The sequence below is a fragment of the Maniola jurtina genome, chromosome 2 (genome assembly GCF_905333055.1).
Source record: "Maniola jurtina chromosome 2, ilManJurt1.1, whole genome shotgun sequence".
In the NCBI taxonomy this organism is placed as follows: domain Eukaryota; kingdom Metazoa; phylum Arthropoda; class Insecta; order Lepidoptera; family Nymphalidae; genus Maniola; species Maniola jurtina.
This window is the reverse complement of record NC_060030.1, coordinates 15,026,003-15,047,029: the sequence shown is the minus strand read 5'-3', so window position 1 is coordinate 15,047,029 and position 21,027 is coordinate 15,026,003. Positions and strand designations below refer to the sequence as shown.

The following is a 21,027-nucleotide window of genomic DNA, read 5'->3' as shown; positions in this document are numbered from 1 at the left end:
ATAGACTAGAATTAACAGAAGAGCAAATTGAAGTTCTTTATCACTATTTTAGTTTCATAATAGCGATTAGCAATCGCTCGCAGTTTTTCTACTATGGGAATTACAATGGGAAAAAATCTACCCTTATTCCTTGTCTACTTTATAATGGTGCCCTCTATGCATAATTTCAGCTTTCTAGATCCAAGGGTTTAGGCTAGGCGTTGATAAGTCAACCAGCGAGTCAAGACTATTAAATATTAAGATATTAAAAAAGTTAACGTGTGCTATCTAATATTTAATAGCTTTTAAGTTTTTAGGACAAAATTTTATCAAAGTGGAGCATCTTAAGTACCCTTAAAAGGCGTCTTTAAAATAACCCAGGCGTAGCAGCTTGTTATAAAGGGAAATGGCCAACCCGTTTTAGGCAAATTCATGAAAAATGATGGCCTAATCCTGAAATATAAAGCGGAAAAATAGAGCAAGGAAACCATGCTTTAACATAATGGAGTAGCTATTTGACCTACATAAATCTTTCATACACAAAACCCACCCGATAAAATATTACCTACCTATTAACAGGGCTCTCTCCGTCACTCGTTACATACAATCGTAGTTCCAATTTCATTTGAATATTAAGCAACCAAAGTTTTAGATATTTCTAAAAAATATGTAGTTTTAAAATGACAGGGGCTCAAAGATTTGTATGAAAATTTTTAAGACCGCGTAACTTTGAAACCGAATATTTTAACAGAAATCTGGAAAACCACAGACATAGATATTAGTTTCTAGAATATGTCTGCAAAATTTCATGGACTTTAGTTGCTTAATATTCAAATGAAATTGGAACTACGATTGTATGAAACGAGTGACGGAGAGAGCCCTCTTAAGAAAGTATCATACAAATTGAAGAATGTGCAACTTCTTATACTCAGGGATATATTCACTTGACGATTCAAAAGAACTTAGTAAAAATTATGTATTCTAGAATTTTACTAGTCTTTCGTCCTTGTTTCATTTTATATAACAAAACGGCTGGTGATCACGACGTATTATTTCTGGAATATTTTAATTCGCCTCACAAACCACTTCTTGCTGGTGGTTTCGGGATATTTGATTTGGTTGTGCCAACGCATGGGCAACCTTCTGACCATTAGCTAGACTAACGCTATAGGCATATCTACTAAACAATCGCTTCTTTTTAGCTGCTGAAGCGGCAAATATTAGCAGCTTAGGCTTCGGTAACGGTAGCATTGAGCATAGCTGCCAGAGAAGTTTGAGCTGTAAGCGCTCAGGCAACAGTAACCTACAAGCAGGTGTTAGCGTTTACTGGCGCGCATCTTTTTGGAGTGTTTTTTTGTTAAAAGTGGCCGGTTTTTGTGTTTCACTGGTGTTTTTTGGTGCTGGAAACATGCTGGAACTGACTGGCAAGGTCGGCGAGCGCCGGCACAGGCGAAGTCCATACTTATAATATAGTTTTTCTAACTTGTAAATAACTACAAACTTGACATTGGCTAATCTTTGTAAAGCCAGACGAGAGAGAAAAAAACCTACAAGCATTTTACCGAATTCTGCTTGGATTAAGGTTTTCTACAGATTCCATAGGAATTTCACAATCCTTTCATAATCAGAGAGGGTCTACATTATAGAGAGAACCTATAGACATGCAAAATCCAGTTTCCAGGTCCAGAATTTGGACTATCGGTCGTTATCTATATGTGAGCAGAGCCTTGATACTAATCCGAGGCGTATCCAGTCGCCTATCACTTATAACCATTGACCAGTGAATTAGATAAAGTACTTCGGGCACGCATAGCGTATAATTGACAGCGATGTAGCGGCCCCATTCTGATCCCAAAATCGATGATTGTTCCAGCAAAGATAATTTTCTCGCTCCACTGGCGCTTTAATATAAACGCATTGAAAGGACGAACCGATTTGACGAGGGTTCTGGAACGCTTTTCTTTACTAATGATCGCCGTTGGACTTTTTACTCCTTCTACTTTACCTTTAAAATTGGAGATTCGGTTATATTGGTACGTGTATTGGTATATCTTTCTCTGCGCCATTTTATTGTTAACTGGGTGATGCCCACGATTTCTCCGCATGGATATTGGTTAAAATCCTGAGGAATTTCTTTGATTTTCGCGGATTTTTCGAAATAAATGTAGCCTATCCAGGATGCAAGTAATCTTTGTACAAAATTTTGAGTAACAAACAGCCAAACAGATACACTTTCACATTTATAATATTAGTCCCTGGTAGGTAGGTAGGTACTATTAGGTATTCAGTGATATTAGTATGGATTGCTAAGGGTCGGATTCCCTTCAATAATATTATCCTGGTATAATAATGCCGTGGGCTCACAGATACTTCAGCAAGTGAATAATAGAGAATATTTAAAAACACAAGTGTAAATTAAAAATTTATAACACCCCCGACGATCCAAAGTATTTGAGTTTTCCAAAACATCATTTTCAAATAAATAATTATGTATTTAGCCAACGTCCATCTTGACAGCTTGACATTTGTCTATTGACATAATATTATGAACCTAACGGTTATCTAACCTTCTTTTTACAAGAAAACTAGAAAAGAGCTGATAACTCTTAAACGGCTGAACCAATTTTTTTGGATTATAGCTAAGAACACTCTCGATCAAGCCACCTTTCAAACAAAAAAAACTAAATTAAAATCGGTTCATTCGTTTAGGCGCTACGATGCCACAGACAGATACACAGATACACAGACACACAGATACACAGATACACACGTCAAACTTATAACACCCCTCTTTTTGGGTCGGGGGTTTTGGGGATTGGGAAGGTGGCAACACTGAAGCTGACATGTCTGAAAATCAGCTGTTTAATTTTAATTACAATTTTAAGTAAATTTACATTTAAATAAGACTACAATTATTGTAAAACAACTGTAATCAAAGTGTATTTTGTGATAAATCATAATTTCAATACCGATCTACTGCCAACCAGCACCAGTGAGACGGACTTGTGAGCGGTGTGACGTGATTCAATAACCTATAACGGACTTTTACCGGGGGAGTATCTGTTATTATTTTATTCAACTTATTCAGTAATCCAACACTCCCTACACGATAGGTATTCGTACATACTCGAGAATCTCGAGACACGTCCCTCCACACACTTAGGCAAAACTTGTTCTCGCTTTGCTTGACTTACAGTGGAAGTGAAGTTGAAGAATGATCTGTACAGTCTGTACCTACTGCCTCAGACAAAACTAACATTCCACTGTACACATAATGATTACAGTACGACATAGTCCACCTGAGTTAGGTATAAATAGTTATTAGGCATAGTGTAAGTCTGACTAAATTTTCCTATGGCCTCTTTATTTGTGTTTGCATCAAGTACCTACTTATTACTTGTTTAGTTTATTTTATGATATAGGTAATAAACCTAGTCAACATACCAGGAAACTAATTTTAACTTTTCTTCCTAGTCTATTAACTTATCTCACTTTTGTTATCTCGCTGTCTCTCATCCTCTCTCTGCTAGACTCCTAACACTTTCCATTTCCTTCACTTACATATATCTATTGGTGTGTTTCAGGTATATAGTACAAGATGGCTCCTATGTTCACCAGAAAAGCTGCCGCTCTTGAAGAACAACAGAAACTGAAAAATGCTTTACACGAAATAAAATCACTGAAACAATTAAATACCCAATTACTGAAGGAACAAGATGAAAGTGAAGCTGAGATGAGAATCATTATTGCTAGGAACTCACAGTTAAAGTCTGAACTTGCAAACCTGCACAACGCTCATACTTTGTTATCAGAGGAGCGCGACCAACTTCAGTTGGCAGTAGGGTCGTTCAATCAGTGCATACAAACTTATGAAGAGGCTCTGGGAAAGATATCTATGTTAGAGGATGAATTAAGCAAATCTCAACAGTTAATTTGTGACCTTCAGTCACAAATAGCAAGTTATGAAACACAAAAAACAAATAACTTGTATGATGAGCTGCTTGCTTCATCCTCAACAGCACCAGTGTTGACAATTGGCCTGACCTGTGACAGCCCTTGTGCTGCTAATAATAAGCCACATTCAGAAACTATCCATTTAAATAGTCACAAAAAAATTAAAAAATACATTAAAATTGGTAAATTAATTAAAAAAACGAAAAAATTAATAAAATTTCAGAAATTATGTAATAAAAACATTAGGCTTAGGAAAGAACGTTCAGATTTATTAAATAAGCTCAATACATATTGTTCCTCACTGCAAGAGATGAGAGTTCAATATGAAACTGACGTTCGGAGTCTTAATGAGGAGATTCTAAAACTGGAAAACTCCTTGAAAACAGTTACTTCCCAGTACGAGCTGTCACAGAAACAGGTCGGTGAGCATATACTGGCCGCTGATGAGCTGTTAGCCTTAAGTAATTATAATATAGATCGTCTTGACTCTCTGATTAATAGATGTGAGTGCTCAAATAAGGTTCCGGACGAAATGCCAGTGGACAGTCAGTGTATAGGACAACAAAAAGGCTGTGAAAACAATGGTTCCTCGTTACATTGCCCTCAGCGGAAAACATTTGTTGTTTCAGATGGATTGGGAAAAGACTTTGGTCATTTAATAAGTAATAAATTACATCAAACAGTGATCAACATATGTAACCCAGGGGCACCATATGAATATATAATTGAAAATTTAAAAGGCTGCTGTTTAGATAAATATAGTACAGTTGTCTTGTTGATAGGTGACAGCATGCAAATAACAAAAAAACAAATTTTGAGAAGTTTTGCATACCTATTGGACCTACAAGAAAATACGGGTTGTAAATTCATATTGTGCACTTTTCCTTACTCTTGCACTTTAACCCCAGCACAAAATAGGTATGTCTATAAACTCAACATGCTTATTAATAATTTAAGTTTTGGCCATAGGGATTATATTCACATAATAGACACGAATAATTTTATAAAAAAATTTTCACTGACAAAGGATACAATGTACTTGCCCCTTAGTTATAAGAAACAAATAGCTACCTTGGTAGCTTGTAATATACAAGACACAGCTATTTTTAGCTTGAGTTCTTTTGAAAACGGTACATGTTGTACTAATAATATAGACCTAATTAGTAATACTACTAATTCCAGTTTTTTTACGTTGGATACAAACTATTATAATAGTTTGGATACAAATAGTTGCATGGACACTACTGTAAACAGTAATAAGATTTTAAACTAAGTAGTGCGACAACAGATAAGCTATGTAAAATCAATCTTGTACACCAAAATATTCAGGGCTTATCTGGCAAGGAACATGAGATAGAACTATTTATTAAAAAATTTGATATTGACATCTTATGCCTCACTGAGCATTGGCTCAATAGTTATCAATTAATAGTAAATTTAAAACATTATCAATTGTCAAGTGCGTTCTCTAGAAAGAAAGCTATACGCGGAGGGTCTTTAATATTAACCCGCAACAATATCAATTATAAAGAACGGAAAGACATTGTTAATCTTTCATTGGAACGCACTATTGAGCTGTCCTGTGTTGAGCTGGAGCGCTATATTGTCGTCTGCGTGTACCGACCCCCCTCAGGTGACTTTGTTCTGTTTGAGGACGTTATGGAAGAGGCCTTGAGGCGGATATGTAGGTCATCAAAAAAGATATTAGTTTGTGGAGACTTCAATATTGATATTTTGCTTCACACTTCTTTTACTGACAGATTACTCAATTTATTTAAAAGCTTTAATTTACAGAAAATTTTCAATGAACCAACACGGATAACTGCAAATTCAGCCACTTGTATAGATAACATTTTCTGTGACTGTAAGATTGTCGCAAAATCGATCATGACGAATCTAAGATCCGATCACTGTGGACAAATGATATCTGTTCCCAGTGATAATCAAGACATAACAAAGTTAATAAAGTATAGGCCAGTAACCACTAAAAAGGTAAAGCAGTTCAAACTAAAGGTTTTAACTGCTTTACCTAAACTTGACTTTACTCAGGGTGGTCCGGATGAACACTATAATGCTTTTTTTGATCTCATAAACTCTCAATTTAATTCTACCTTTAAAATTGTAGAAAAAAAACTGTTTAAAAATCTTAAATTTAGTGACTGGGCTACTGTTGGCATCTATAAAAGTAGAAATAAGTTGTTCGACTTGTATGCAGAAAAACAATATAACTACACTCCCACATTTGTTGAATATGTAAAAAATTATTCAAAATTATTCAAAAAGGTTTGCATACAAGCAAAGTCACTCTGCATAAAGCAAAAAATTATTAATTCTGATAATAAAATTAAAGCAGCTTGGGATATCATCACGGATGAAACTGGGAAACAAAAAGTGCATAACAATAAATTGGAGCTAAAAATTAATAACCGTATTATTGACTCCAATATTGAAATTGCAAATACATTTGAGAATTTTTTCCAGAACATTCCAGTCATCACTACTAGTTCCCTTAGCTCTTCACCAACAGAAGCCTATGATCTTCTCAGGGCCAATGTCACTGAATGCGGTGTGTTGTTTAGGTTTGAATACGTTACTCCATATGACATTGTTAAAGTGTTCAAATCTTTACAAAGCAAAAAAACCGGAGATCTGTGGGGAATATCAGTAAAAATAATTAACAATATTATTGATATTATTGCGCCATATCTAGCCTTAATTTTTAATGAGTCTGTGGATACAGGCGCTTTTCCAGATCTCATGAAATGTAGTAAATTGATACCTCTTTTTAAATCGGGTAGCAAAAGTGACCCAAACAATTACAGGCCAATTTCAATTTTGCCAACACTGAGCAAGATATTTGAGAAAATCATGCTCAACCAACTGCTTCAGCATTTCAATTTAAATAAGCTACTCCATTCTGAACAGTATGGCTTCACTAAAGGTCGATCAACAACCGACGCGGCCGCAATGCTGTTAAAGCATATATTCAATGCGTGGGAGGGGTCACAGAATGCCATTGGTATTTTCTGTGATTTATCCAAGGCATTTGATTGCGTTGAGCACGAGACTCTTTTAGTTAAATTGAGCCACTATGGAATCAAAGACACTGCGCTTGGTCTCATTGCGTCCTATCTTAGTGATCGTATTCAAACAGTATGTGTGAATGATGTGAAGTCATCCGGATCAGCCTCACTAATGGGTGTTCCTCAAGGCTCTATTCTAGGTCCTTTCATGTTCTTAGTATACATAAACGATTTACCATATGTAGTCCAAAATATTTGCGATATCGTACTATTTGCTGACGATACGTCTTTGATTTTTAAAGTCGATAGAAATAAGGACAATTTTGACGATATAAATGGTGCCATATCTCAGGTAACTCACTGGTTTACTGTAAATAATCTACTTTTAAATGCAAAAAAAACTAAGTGTATTGAATTCGCACTGCCCAATACCAAGAACACAAGTAACATTAATTTAATGATAAATAATGATATTTTGAAAATAGAAGAGACTACTACATTTTTGGGGATAACCTTAGATGCGAAGCTGCAATGGGGCACCCATATATCAACTCTTGCTGGCAAACTAAGCTCTGCTGCTTACGCGGTTAGAAAGATTCGACAATTAACTGACGTGGAGACCGCAAAGATAGTATATTTTGCTTATTTTCATAGTATTATGTCTTATGGAATCTTAATATGGGGTAGAGCGGCAGATATTGGGAGAATTTTTGTATTACAAAAAAGGGCAATACGCGCAATTTATAACTTAAAACCACGCGATTCACTTCGAGAAAAATTTAAGGAAATAGGTATCCTTACCGTAGCCTCTCAATATATTTACAACAACATAATTTTTGTAAGACAAAATATTCTTAGTTACAAGAAGGTTGGCGATCTACACAACAGGCTGACTAGACACCGTAACAGGCTTGCGACTCCTACACTCCGTCTCAGGAAGGTCCAAAAGTCATTTGTGGGAATGGGTATAATCTTCTATAACAAAATTCCTCAGTCAATTTTGGACTTGCCTTTACACAGGTTCAAAAAATCTATTAAAAATATGCTCTTGAGAAAAGCATATTATACTATCGAAGATTATGTAAATGATAAAAAAGCGTGGATTTGAACTTCGATTCGCTCCAGCAATGCGCAGGACTTCAATTGCTTTTATACATGGCATAATATTGTATATCAAATCTTTGAAAAGAGCAACCGCCGAGTTTCTTGCTGGTTCTTCTCGGTAGGAAAGGCATTCCGAACCAGTGGTAGATGCTTTTGACGATTCGAAAGAACTTGTAAAAGTCTAATTGAATAAAAACATTTTGAATTTGAATTTGAATTTGAATTTGAATCGATCTTGGAAAAGCGAGGAATGAAACCGAGCAATAAGCGAGCGGTAATAACTGAGCATTAGCCGCGGTTCACAACAGCTTTACAATAAGCGTCCGCTTCAGTCCGTAGCGAGCCCTTATCGCGAGCGCCACTATTACAAGCCGATTACGTGAAAGCGCACTCCTTCGCTCCTCCATAATGAGTATCGCGCGCTTTCCGCTGAACTACAATGCTATTCTCTCGAATCGTAAGTTCTCACAAATCGATCTTGGGAAAGCGAGGAATGAAAACGAGCAATAAGCGAGCGGTAATAACTGAGCATTAGCCGCGGTTCACAACAGCTCTACAATAAGCGTCCGCTTCAGTCCGCAGCGAGCCCTTATCGCGAGCGCCACTACGCTGCAAGCCGATTACGTGAAAGCGCACTCCCTCGCTCTGCACAATGAGCATCGGGGGCTTTCTGCTAAACTACAATGCTATTGTTTCACATGTAATGAATACTGCACGGATCAAACAATACCTCTTATAGCAGTTTCACAAAAATGATCACGGTGATGTTGATTGAAATCTGTAGTACAATAGCAGACGTAAAAAACGTGACGTGACGAAAAAGACAAAAACTTTCGTAGATGGAAGAGATTATCCTGTTGCTAATGAAGTAAGGTTTAAGGCACAGAACTAGGACGAGAAGCGTCAATTTGCCAAGACCACGCCATCGTGTGGCGAAAATTGCGCACGTTGACGCCTCGGACACGTAGACTTTGCTATACATTTCTAACGTACAAAAAGGTCTAAAAGTCCAGTTTAAAAAACTTCGTGAGTAAAGAGTTATTATAGTATAAGAATGAACTAAATTTTGGAACAACAAAGAGCTACTGCTTAATTAGTCGTCTCCCAAATATCTATCTATTGTTCATTAGTTTCTTGATCCTTTTGGAAAAGAACAATGCCAGTAACATCAATAAGAAAATATAGGATCCGGTAGCACAAGTTAGTTAATCATCATTTCGCTTTGCTGGATGTCTTGAAAATTGTACGAATATAGCGAATAAAAGGTGTGCAACGAGTGAAGCAGGTGAACTGAAATTTCCTTGCCAGTCCGCTAGCGAGGCGACGTGGCACTCCATTGACAAATTTATTAGCCAATATAAAAGCTCCCAGTTTATTGGTGTAGTACTGGAAAGTGAAGAAATAGCAATGGAATTAAAGGAGTTTGAATGTTTTTATATAGTTTACAAATAGAAGACTATCAATAAAGGAAAATCGATCAAGTCAGTAAGACTTGACTTTCTGAATAATGTGGTATATCTACTTATTTTGACGACCTTTTGGCCATATTTTTTAATAACTGTTATGAAAGTGTTTTTAATTTTCAAGGAAATTTCTAAATTTTTAAATATATGGCAAAAATTGCGAAACCGGCAGGAATCGAACTTTTGACCATCTTACAAGTAATGGAAAAGAGGTCATTGAAGTATGAGTTCAGATAAGTACTTCGTTAGAGTACCTAATTTTTTTTTTCAACTTAAGTTTCTTCAATACAAGAGTGAATAGCGATCGTTTAGGCAAGTGAGCCCCAACTTTGAGCTCATCATTGACTTCTTTAAGACATGCTCGTCGTCAAGCGCAAATTTATCTTGCAATAATGATAAAAACACTAGCCTGACTGCTCGGGTCTGAAAATCCTATCTTATTTGAGGGTATGAAGAGAATCTGCAAAATCTAAAAACGGTTCGTCTTGTGCAGGAAATATCTTGGGCTGTGGTAATCAGAAGGTAACTCGTTTTCAGACTTCATACCATAGAGTTTTGTACCCTTATACCCTTAAAAATACTATAGTAAGTATACAAAATTTACAGTGCTCGTAAAATTTCGATAAGCTTCTGAAGTAAGTAGAATTCTGGTATAAATAGGCTTCTGCAATTTCAATTCTATTGGGATGAAAAGGTTTTTGGGATAAAAAGACTTCTGGGATTCATATTCTTCTTAGATAAAAAAGCTTTTGGGATAAATAGGCTATGGGATTCATATTCTTCTGGGATGAAAAGGCCGCTTTCTGGGATAAATAGGCTTGTGGAATTTATATTCTTCTAGGATGAAATGTTTCTGGGTTAAATAGGCTTCTGGAATTTATATTCTTCTGGGATTGGCAGGCTTCTGGAATCAATAAAATTAAGGTTTAGGATTTTGGATATGTGGAAATATGCAAATCGAATGTTCCGATAACTGCTAAACCATCAAATTCTTGTAGAAGTTATCAACTCTTTTCAAAAGGTATAGGTATAACTTGATCACAATAATTATTTTTTATTTTCAGTCCAAAAAACTACTACAGATGAAATCAGTGGCTAAAATAATTAACAATACTGAACAAATAGTTAAAACATTCAAAATGACACAAAATATATTTTAAAAAAACATGCAAACTTACATCAATCCCATAAAATGAATGAAACTTGTAAAGCTGCTCACTAAAATGCTGAAACCAGCGAGTTCTGAAACAAAAAAGAATAGTTTATTTATATACTACTAGGTATATAGCTACATCTTCTAAATATGATATACATAAAAGGAGAAACTGACTGACTGAAATATCAACGTAAAGTATAAAGCGCTGCGTCTAGAAACTAGATTTTGCCGTCTAATAACTTAGACCCTCACTAAAAAAGAATTTTGAAAAATGTCAATAGGGTCTAGGGTCAAACACCACGCTGATCAAGCCGTGGAAAAAACCTAGTCTAATACTAAGAAAACTGGACATTAAAAAACTATTAATTCGGTTTTATAAACTTTTGGTTGCTCTACAATCTGCATCGTCCCTCATGAAAGTTTGAATGCATGCTTTTAAAAAACCATTATGTGCCACAAACTCGAGTTTTTTGGAGTCTCTTATGTTTTTTGTCAAAAGTTAAACATTTTAATGCAGTTTTTCAAGTATTTGACGAAATTTTAAGTTAGGTCGTGATGCAGTTACTATGGAACACGCAACCTTTCTAAAGGGATTTATATCGTCTCTATGTCGTCGACATTCCATCTACACGCACGAAACGTTTTGCATCATCATTCCTCATACGCATGGCTAAGGTTTGAAATAGGTACGCTTCCGCAATCGGTGTTTCCTACTAATTACAATTCGGGTATCTTGAAGGGCAAATCGAAAACTAACATTTTCCCATTCCCCTAGTGATATTGCGTAAGAATTAAGATAAATACTTGAAAGGAAACGGGTTTTTAGGGTTCCGTACCTCAGAAGGAAAAACGGAACCCTTAGAGGATCACTTTGTTGTCTGTCTGTCCGTCCGTTCGTCCGTCCGTCCGTCGTGTCTGTCAAGAAAATCTGCCAAATTTTATGATCATAAAATTTGGCAGGTAGCAGGTCTCATAGCACAACTAAAGGAATTCATCCGAAAACTGTGAGTTTGTGGTTACATCATTAAAAAAAAAAATTAAAATGTGTTTCAATTTTCAAAGTAAGATAACTATACCAAGTGGGGTATCATAATATGAAAGGGCTTTACCTGTATATTCTAAAACAGATTTTTATTTATTTTTATGCATGATAGTTTTTGATTTAGCGTGCAAAATGTCGGAAAAATTACCCGAGTACGGAACCCTCGGTTCGCGAGTCTGACTCGCACTTGGCCGGTTTTTCAGATATACTCAACTGGTTAAAAGGCAAACGTATAGCTCTGATCGATCAATGCCAAAGTTACATAGAGTTATGAAACATTTCATTCGGATGCCTGAACAGTACAACGACGTAAATGCCTTCCATATTGGATTCTCTCCGGACAGAGTGCACATAGAGCACGCCACAAAGCGAGTGGGCTCAGGTAAAGCCTCTCATCGCTTATGAAAGTGCATCTCCAGTGTATGTCGGCCATAAGACCTGATTATACAACCGCTTACAGTTGTATTAAGTATTTATGAACTACCGCTATGAGAAGAAAATAAGTACACCTAGCTTTTGTCTGGAGCTTGGACCGAGTAATTTACCGTCCTATAATAGATTGCGGTGATAGGTACTTAGTAAAGTAAAAAGTAAAATATAAGTTACTGTTTACTATAGAAAGAGAGGTAAAAATTTGAAAATTTCAACTCTCTTCCTATTACGGTTCATGAGATAGATTGCGCCGATAGACATACAGACAGCGAAGGCTTAGTAATAGCCCTTCGGGTACGCAACCCTAAAAAGTACACACATGGCAATCTGATAACCCCTCGTTTACAGACTTCCATTAAAATAAGCCAAAAGCTTCCACCGTGTAATTTGCTCTTCCTATAAAACTGAACAACAACCGGAAAAGCTAGACCCAGAGTTTTGTTTTTCAATTTCGTAGTTCGATACGGAAGCTGTACATTTATTACGTGCAATTCTGATGCTGTGATTTTTGAGATTCGGTGCCTCGTAATATCTGGTTTCAGTTTCAATCAACAAAATGTATTGTTGATTTAAATTAAAACCAGATTTTACGGGAAAATGATATCATGTTATTAATAAATTCAATACATAATTCAAGAAGCGGTGATAAGCTAATTAAGAATTTCGACGTCTACACATCGCATCGCGTATTCGAATTTATTCCGCACAGGCGGAGTTTAGAAACATAAGCAAGGATAACCAACCTAATCACAGTGCACCGGTAGATACTTACTCATGATTGGATTAGTTCCCCCCGGCTCGGATTTCAAAATTATGTCGCTATTTATGAACCTCATGATTATATTACTGTACGATTATATTATATTACGGCAAAACAATGCGACAAGTAACTAAGGATTCCTTTCTGGATACCGGATAAAAGCAAAGGAAAAAATAGTGATATCATCAAACTAAGTGCAGAATAGTAATCAAAAGTTTACTACTATTATATCTACCATGTAAAGATTATCTAGTCCATCTCTAGATATACAGCAGGCGGAGTTTAGAAACATAAGCAAGGATAACCAACCTAATCACAGTGCACCGGTAGATACTCATGATTGGATTAGTTCCCGCCGGCTCGGATTTCAAAATTATACCGCTCTACTTGTGAATCTCGTGATTAATTGTATCAATAAACCAATGCGAGAAGTAACTAAGGATTCTTTTCTTATTCCTACCTTTGCATCTATTTATCTCGATTCCGAATAAAAGCAAAGGTAGAATGATAATTCGTAAGTGTAGAAAAGTAATAAAAAGCTTACTACTGCTCTGTATCTAGATTCTAGACTATCTAGTCCATCTCTAGATAAACATCAAGTGGAACTTAGAAACATAAGCAAGGATAACCAACCTAATCACAGTGCACCGGTAGATACTCATGATTGGATTAGTTCCCGCCGGCTCGGATTTCAAAATTATACCGCTCTACTTGTGAATCTCGTGATTAATTGTATCAATAAACCAATGCGAGAAGTAACTAAGGATTCTTTTATTCTTCCCAGTACCTTTGCATCTATTTATCTGGATACAGGATTAGAGCAAAGAAGAATGAGAAAAACTTCTTATTCTTAACTCATAATAATATGAAAGCTAACAAATGTTGTATAATAGTATCCAGTAGGAAATATTACACAAAGAACTTTAGAATGATAACTAGCTAATGTCCGCGCCTTCGTTCGCGTGGATACAGGTTTTTTAAAATCCTGGATTTTTACGGGATCAAATGTAGGTGTTAATTCAGGGTATAGTCTATCTTCGTTCTTTTCAGCCAAAACGGTCCAGTAGTTTTTGCGTGAAAGAATAACAAACATACACACACAAATACACACAAACAAACTTTCTCCTTTATAATATTAGTGTGATAATGGTTTTATAGAGCGTTGTCATAGAGACCGACAAAATGTCACATAGCTATGAGTATGAGTGCTAGAGACAACGCTCTACGAAGCCGAAATCTCTTTCTAAAGGTAAATGTGCAATATTTCCTGCCGCCTCCTGTAAAAGGTAATCGGGTCTGATGTGAAACCGAGACTGACAGCTTTATGTACTCTCAAAGGTTCAAAGGAAATGTTATAGCAAAATTAGGACCAACAAAGTTCATCCATCCAGTGCTACCTACTGATATGATAGACCACCATTGCTATAAATGCAATCCACAGATATAAGACTCTATCAGTACACCCTAAACTAACGCAGAAATGATTAAAAAGTAAATACTCTTTCAATTCTGTTTGTACAAGACCAAAAGAGCCGATCCCGTACATGCGGCGTAAAACTTTTAACGTACCTTGTTAGAACAGCAGTTTTACGGCAGCAGAAATTCAAATTACCAAGTCCCTGCCTCTCGTAGTAGAAATCGAACTATTTTTATTTCGAAATTCTACAAGAACTTTACTAGCAATTTCGTAAAAAACACAGGCAAGAAAAACAAACTTTTCATATATGTACTTGGAAGTTGGGACAGGGTTTTTGCTGGACTTTTTTAATTATTTACGGTAGAAGTTTACATACAGAGTGTAACCAGATCGCTAGCAAAGACTTAGCGTTATTATTATACTACCTAAACACAATCCAATGCCAATAACTATTTGCCTTATCTCGTAGTTTTAGTGATTTAGTATTTTTCAAACCCGCAATGTATAGCGTGCTAAACCCGGGTCGCTGCCGCACCTACGACGCGGCATTGACTTCGAGTGACCTATTTATGTAAAGTTCGTTGACCTCTAGCGTCAGTCAGATGTTTTATTTGCAATATGTTGTGAACTTTAAAAAAAATACAGGATATTTTTATTTTATTTTTTCATATTTTTTTGTGGTATCTTATTAGTAATCATCAATACCTGTCACCTGTCTTCGTTTTTCTCGCGTTCTGATTACAGCCTGTAACTATGTACTTAGAAGTTGGAACAGGGTTTTTACTGGACTTTTTAATTATTCACGGTACAAGTTTACATATTAACTAGTGCTCAAGTTAACATCTAGTCACGCTCGAAAGTTTGTCCCGGCGAAAAGTTCGCATATTTCAGCCCCGACCGACGTTACAGTTTCACTAAACAATGTTTTCGCTTTAATTTCCTTTCTACTTGACATGGAGCTAATAAACTTGCACGGAGTTCTGAATTACTCGCTAATTTAAGCTCTAACAGATAACTTTGTAAAGATCCCCACAGTCCACTTTGGACCTTCGACTATGATGCAACTAGTATTGTGCTCGTAACTTTATCTGAAACTTTAGCAATATAATATTTGAAGCACTGATCTAGCATTATTACTAGTTACGGCCATCTTGAAATCATGTTGGAAATCGCATACAATATTGTTTTGAACCTGTAAGGACAATTTATGAGACAGTCAGTTTAGAAAACTTTGAATACTGACTTATGCAACTTTTTGGACCTTAATCAAGCCCAGTTATGAATGAACAAACCTCTGTAACCTATCTACCCTACAAAAGTAGACAGACGTACTATAAAACTTGAGGAAATATTAAAAGACGAATATGAAATAAAGATAGTCGAAAACAAAACAAAGTCTTTCCAAAAAGAACGACCTTGAGAAATAAGGAGCATCACCAAATAGAAGCTTACTAACTGTGATTATAAAGACCCCCTGACAATAGATTACTTTAATCAAATCCAGTTTATTGGGAGTCGTCTCTATCGAATCTTTTGTTTGAAGAGGAAGAATACTTACATTAATTATTATCAAGACCCCCGTATTTGTAATTAGTTGTGACAAAAGATTACTTTAATCAAATTCAGTTTATTGGGAGCTTGGATGAATGATCAGGGAGTTGCCACCGAATCTTTTGTTTGATAGTTTGATTAAAATCCAATCATAGACCTGGCTCAGAGAATCTAATAAGTCACTGATAACTATCGCGGGATCTAATATTCGTCACTTTAGACACAAATGATTTTTGTCCAAATTCTAATAAAATTTTCTAATGCCAAAAATAAAGTCGATTGGTTGCTTAGTTAGGGCGTGAAGGAAGGACAAAGAAACACACTTTCGCATTTATAATATTAGTATAATAACCACACGAACCACATTAGTATCTTCATTGCACCCGTGCGAATCCGGGGCAGGTCGCTAGCTTGAAAACAATTTAACAAAAGCTTGAATTAATTACGTACCTAAACTCGAATAATTACAAACATAAATTGTAACGCAATTATCTAATTACTTTGAGAGCGACATATCAACATAGAACTAAGAAACATGTAATTAAACTCTTCTACAGTCCTTATATCTAATTGGAAAATAATTAAAGACGAGCTTAAATTACTTACGTAAACATGACAGTCTAAATTCAATTGAAATAATTACAAACATTTGTATCTAACATACTAATCAATTCGAGAGCGACACATCAACGTAGAACCAGCAGTCAGGACGGGCTCACTTGGTTACGTGACCTGAGATAAATACACTAGATGATGCCCGCGACTTCGTCCGCGTGGATTTAGGTTTTTTGAAAATCCCGTGGGAACTCTTTGATTTTCCGGGATAAAAAATAGCCTGTGTGCTAATCCAGGATATTATCTATCTTCATTCCAAATTTCAGCCAAATCCGTCAAATATTTTTGCGTGAAAGAGCAACAAACATACGTACACTGTATGTTTGTTACTGTTACACACACACATAACACAAAGTGTGAAGTGTAAAGTGTAGCCAGAACACTAGTAAAAATTAAGACAGGTGATAGCACTGATGATTACTGATAAGGTACAACAAAAAAACGCATTTTTTTTAAATCCTGTATTTTTTTTAAAGTTCACAATATATTGCAAATACTCGTAAAACATCTGACTGAAGCTAGAGGTTAACTAACGTAACGTAAATAGGCCATTCAGGGTCAACGCCGCGTGGTAGGTGGGACATTGACCCGAGGAGTTATGCACGCTACGAGTATATATTGCGGGTTTGAAATTCATAATTCTGGAATTCATAGTCATAAGGGCTTCTTTAGAGGACGATGCAAACGACACGTGTCATATTCAACCTTTATGCAAATTGCAATGCATTAAAGTTATGTATGACACATGTGGTCTGAATCATCCTCCGAAGAAGCCCCTAACTTGACTAAAAATTCCGGTGTAAGAGTTCTGTGATAGAACTAAGAAACATGTCAACCCTAGCTACATAACACAATCAACAGAGAGTTTGATCTAAATACAAGTCGTCCTAGTTTGAAGTCAGACGCCGTGCCAGGCATCTTTGATAACTGGGAATGTAAGCTTCACCAACGCTCTCGTCGTTAGGATTATTGAAATAAATGAAACCAGATAAAAGAGTCGCTATTTATTTGAACGTCTTTGCGGATTGAGCCTTCTGTACCTGTTGGTAATATTGAGTATTCTATGATAAAACTAAGAAAATACGTAAACTCTGAAACTATATAACTATATATAATTATACGCTTCATAGCGTTCTCCTTGTTCGGATCATTGAAATAAATGGAACTAGATTAAATTCAACTCACGAGGTTGCGATAGTATTATGTTGCGACGTCAGTTATCTACTGTTCAAGTATTTGCCACCAACGCAAATGTTCATTGTTTCCTATTTCCACAAATTCAGTAATATAACATTTAGCAATTTCAAGATGAGTGGGTGAAAATAAAGAGCCTTAGATACACATACAGACAACATAATTACATTAAAGTGAAACCTAGCTGGTCTGCACTGGCGAAACTAGAGGTCACTCATATAATATGTTAGCGACAGAATAATCGATGCCACAAACGTGGACGCAACTATATTTATAACTATACTTTCAACAAAAAAAGTTCCCACAAAAAATCTAAGTAGGCAAGCGTTACCAACTCTCACCGAATCGATCCGATTTTTGAAAGAGAGGACTGACCACGAGCAAACGATTCTATTGTTGCCGTGTCATTGTAAAATCGGACAATCGCTGTACTGCCTATGAGAGCGGAGTCGATCGGAGCGGACCAAGAATTGGCCAATCACACAGTTCACTGATGCAGTGTGGAGATTTCAAGCATTGTGATTGGCCGATTCGCAATCCGCTCCGCTCCACTCCACCTTGCTCCACGTTAATCGAAACGCACCCTAAAAATAGCCGTTGTCGAAATACAAAATCAGTCTAAAGTTGATTTCAAACTACGGAATATAATATAATAAATATATAAATAAATATGGATGTATTATATATTATATTACATCTGAACAGTGACATTTAAAAGTAGGGTGAGCGATATTTATATATTATATTATATTTCCGTAGTTTGAAGGCAACTTCAAACAAAGTAGCAATAGCGAGAAGAATCACCAGATTAAAAAATAATAATAGTATAAGCTTTACCAACCACTCAATGTTAACGGTATATTTAACAGTTTATAGGCAAATTAACGCAGCAATAAAAGCACAGGCCACTTGACAACCACATAGTCAGGTAGTGTTATTGGCAGCCAAATGAACTGTGGACAGCTGCTACTCGTACAATCGCAGATATAACATGATAAATGAACAGGAAAATGATGCAGAAACTTTTGTGACTAGGTATAATAAATAATTATTATTATTATGTAGACAATACAAGTAATTACACTGATAGTAATTACAATACATTTTAAGTACTCTTTTTTTTTTTAACCTGTCATTTGTGTTTTGCGGTGCAATAAAGTACACACGCATACACACCCGCACATACGCGCGCACACGCACACACACACACACACACGCACGCACGCACACACACGCACGCACGCACGCACGCACGCACGCACGCACGCACGCACGCACGCACGCACGCACGCACGCACGCACGCACGCACGCACGCACGCACGCACGCACGCACGCACGCACGCACGCACGCACGCACGCACGCACGCACGCACGCACGCACGCACGCACGCACGCACGCACGCACACACACACACACACACACACACACACACACACACACACACAATACAAGTAGAAAGTGGCCATCGGGGAACTAATACTTTTTCAAGAAATAATAAATGGATATCATTTTATTAGAGCTTCTTCTTTCATATGTAATCCATACTAGTATTATAAATGTATGCGTGTCTGTCTGCAAGCTTTCTCCGCCTAGCAGTTTAACCGACTTTGATGGATACAGAGTTAGGCATGCCGGGGACGGACATAGGCTACTTTTTATCCCGAAAAATCAAAGAGTTCCCACGGGATTCTTAAAGGCCCATCCGTTTAACCGATTTATATAAAATTTAGTACAGAGGTAGTCCGGAAATTGATATAGGCAACTTTTTATTCCGGAAAATCAAAGATATTTAAGAAGACTAAATCCACGCGAACGAAGTCGCAGGCATTATCTAGTAATTTAAAAGTAGCACTGAGTTTTTAGAACTGAATAAAAACAAGTCAAGTAAGATAAAGATTTATTACAGAGAGATACGAGTTTCCTTAAAAACGCAACCAACAACGGAACCTTCGCCGTTAATAACTTGGTAGACGATAAATCGATATGTAAAAAATAAAACCAATTTAAAATCCATTTGAGCAACAATAGATTCAATACCCGTGGGCGAAGATAGTTCGTGCGCGTGTTAATAGAATACTCACTTTACAGAATTGTTTCATACGAATCGATAAATAATATATTATGGAGTTTGTTATTGATCTTTGGTTCTCCGAGTACCCATTTCGGTATTTATAAATTAAAAAATCATAAATCAAAAGTGGGATCCACGTCCCTAACAATGTTAGTAATACTTAAATATCAATACTTTAAACTCTCATGAGTTTCTATAAAATGTTAAGAGTAAAAATGTGATTTTTTTAGATACTTAGGGGGGGTTGCACACAATGTTTATTGGCTGGTTTTGAATAAAATCCATCGATACGTTTGACCCGTGTCGCTATAGAGTTAACGGTATGGTCCATTGTTGTAGGAAGAATCTACGCCGAATGTATGAAAATACTACGAAAGCGTTTTCTATACTACATAGATGTTACAGCCACAGAATCTGTTACATTGTAGGTGTATAGCCCTCAACAGGTTGACGAGCGGACTGAATTCCGAAAGGTCGGCGGTTCAAACCTCACCCGCTGCACTATTGTCTTACCTACTCCTAGCACAAGCTTTACGCTTAGTTGGAGGGGAAAAGAGAATATAGGTCATGATTGGCATGGCTAAAAAAAACGAATACTGACTGAGTAGGTACACACAAAATGAGTTCACAATTTCACACATTCGACTCCCCTCTACAGCCTTAACGTGCTGAAGTGCCAGTGGTGGTTACCGGCCAATCAAAACGCCCTAAAAGCGCCAAATCCGATTGACATTAGATGCAGCTATCGCATGTGCGACAAGACTTCGCACTCAACGAGAATGGCCAAATGGGAATATGGTACAAATGAAGAATAATCCGCGTCGACCACTCTCGTTTACTGAGCTTCCTTCAAAATCTCATCCATCATTTTAACCAGACAACTGATTTGAAGAACAAGTGTAAATTAAAAATTTTCAACACCCCCGACCAGTGAAGGTTACAGTAACTAGAAAAGAGCTGATAACTTTCAAACGGCTGAACCGATTTTCTTGGACTATTCCGCGCCTACGATCCAAAGTATCTGAGTTTTCCAAAACATCATTTTCAAATAAATAATTATGTATATCTAGGCAACGTCCATCTTGACAGCTTGACATTTGTCAATTGACACTTGAATATTATGAACCTAAGGGTTATCTAACCTTCTTTTCTACAAGAAAACTAGAAAAGAGCTGATAACTTTTAAACGGCTGAACCAATTTTTTTGGATTATAGCTAAGAACACTCTCGATCAAGCCACCTTTCAAACAAAAAAAAGTAAATT

General features: G+C 36.5%; 2 protein-coding genes across 5 annotated transcripts in view; one reads left to right on the top strand and one right to left on the bottom strand.

The window, feature by feature from the left end:
* The window catches only part of LOC123876409 (protein lin-10-like), a 173,326-nt gene extending 162,567 nt beyond the window's left edge, over positions 1–10,759 (bottom strand). For all 4 annotated transcript variants that reach the window (XM_045922688.1, XM_045922694.1, XM_045922702.1 and 1 more), the window contains exon 1: positions 10,702–10,759. The gene's annotated coding sequence lies outside the window, so the exon portion shown is untranslated. The remainder of the gene's footprint in view (positions 1–10,701) is intronic.
* Positions 2,803–8,952, top strand: LOC123872841 (protein lava lamp-like). Its single transcript, XM_045917423.1, has 2 exons — positions 2,803–4,453; positions 8,845–8,952. Exons 1-2 carry the CDS (start codon positions 3,578–3,580, stop codon positions 8,950–8,952), a joined length of 984 nt encoding a protein of 327 aa, XP_045773379.1. The 5' UTR covers positions 2,803–3,577.
* Positions 10,760–21,027: the final 10,268 nt, after the last annotated feature.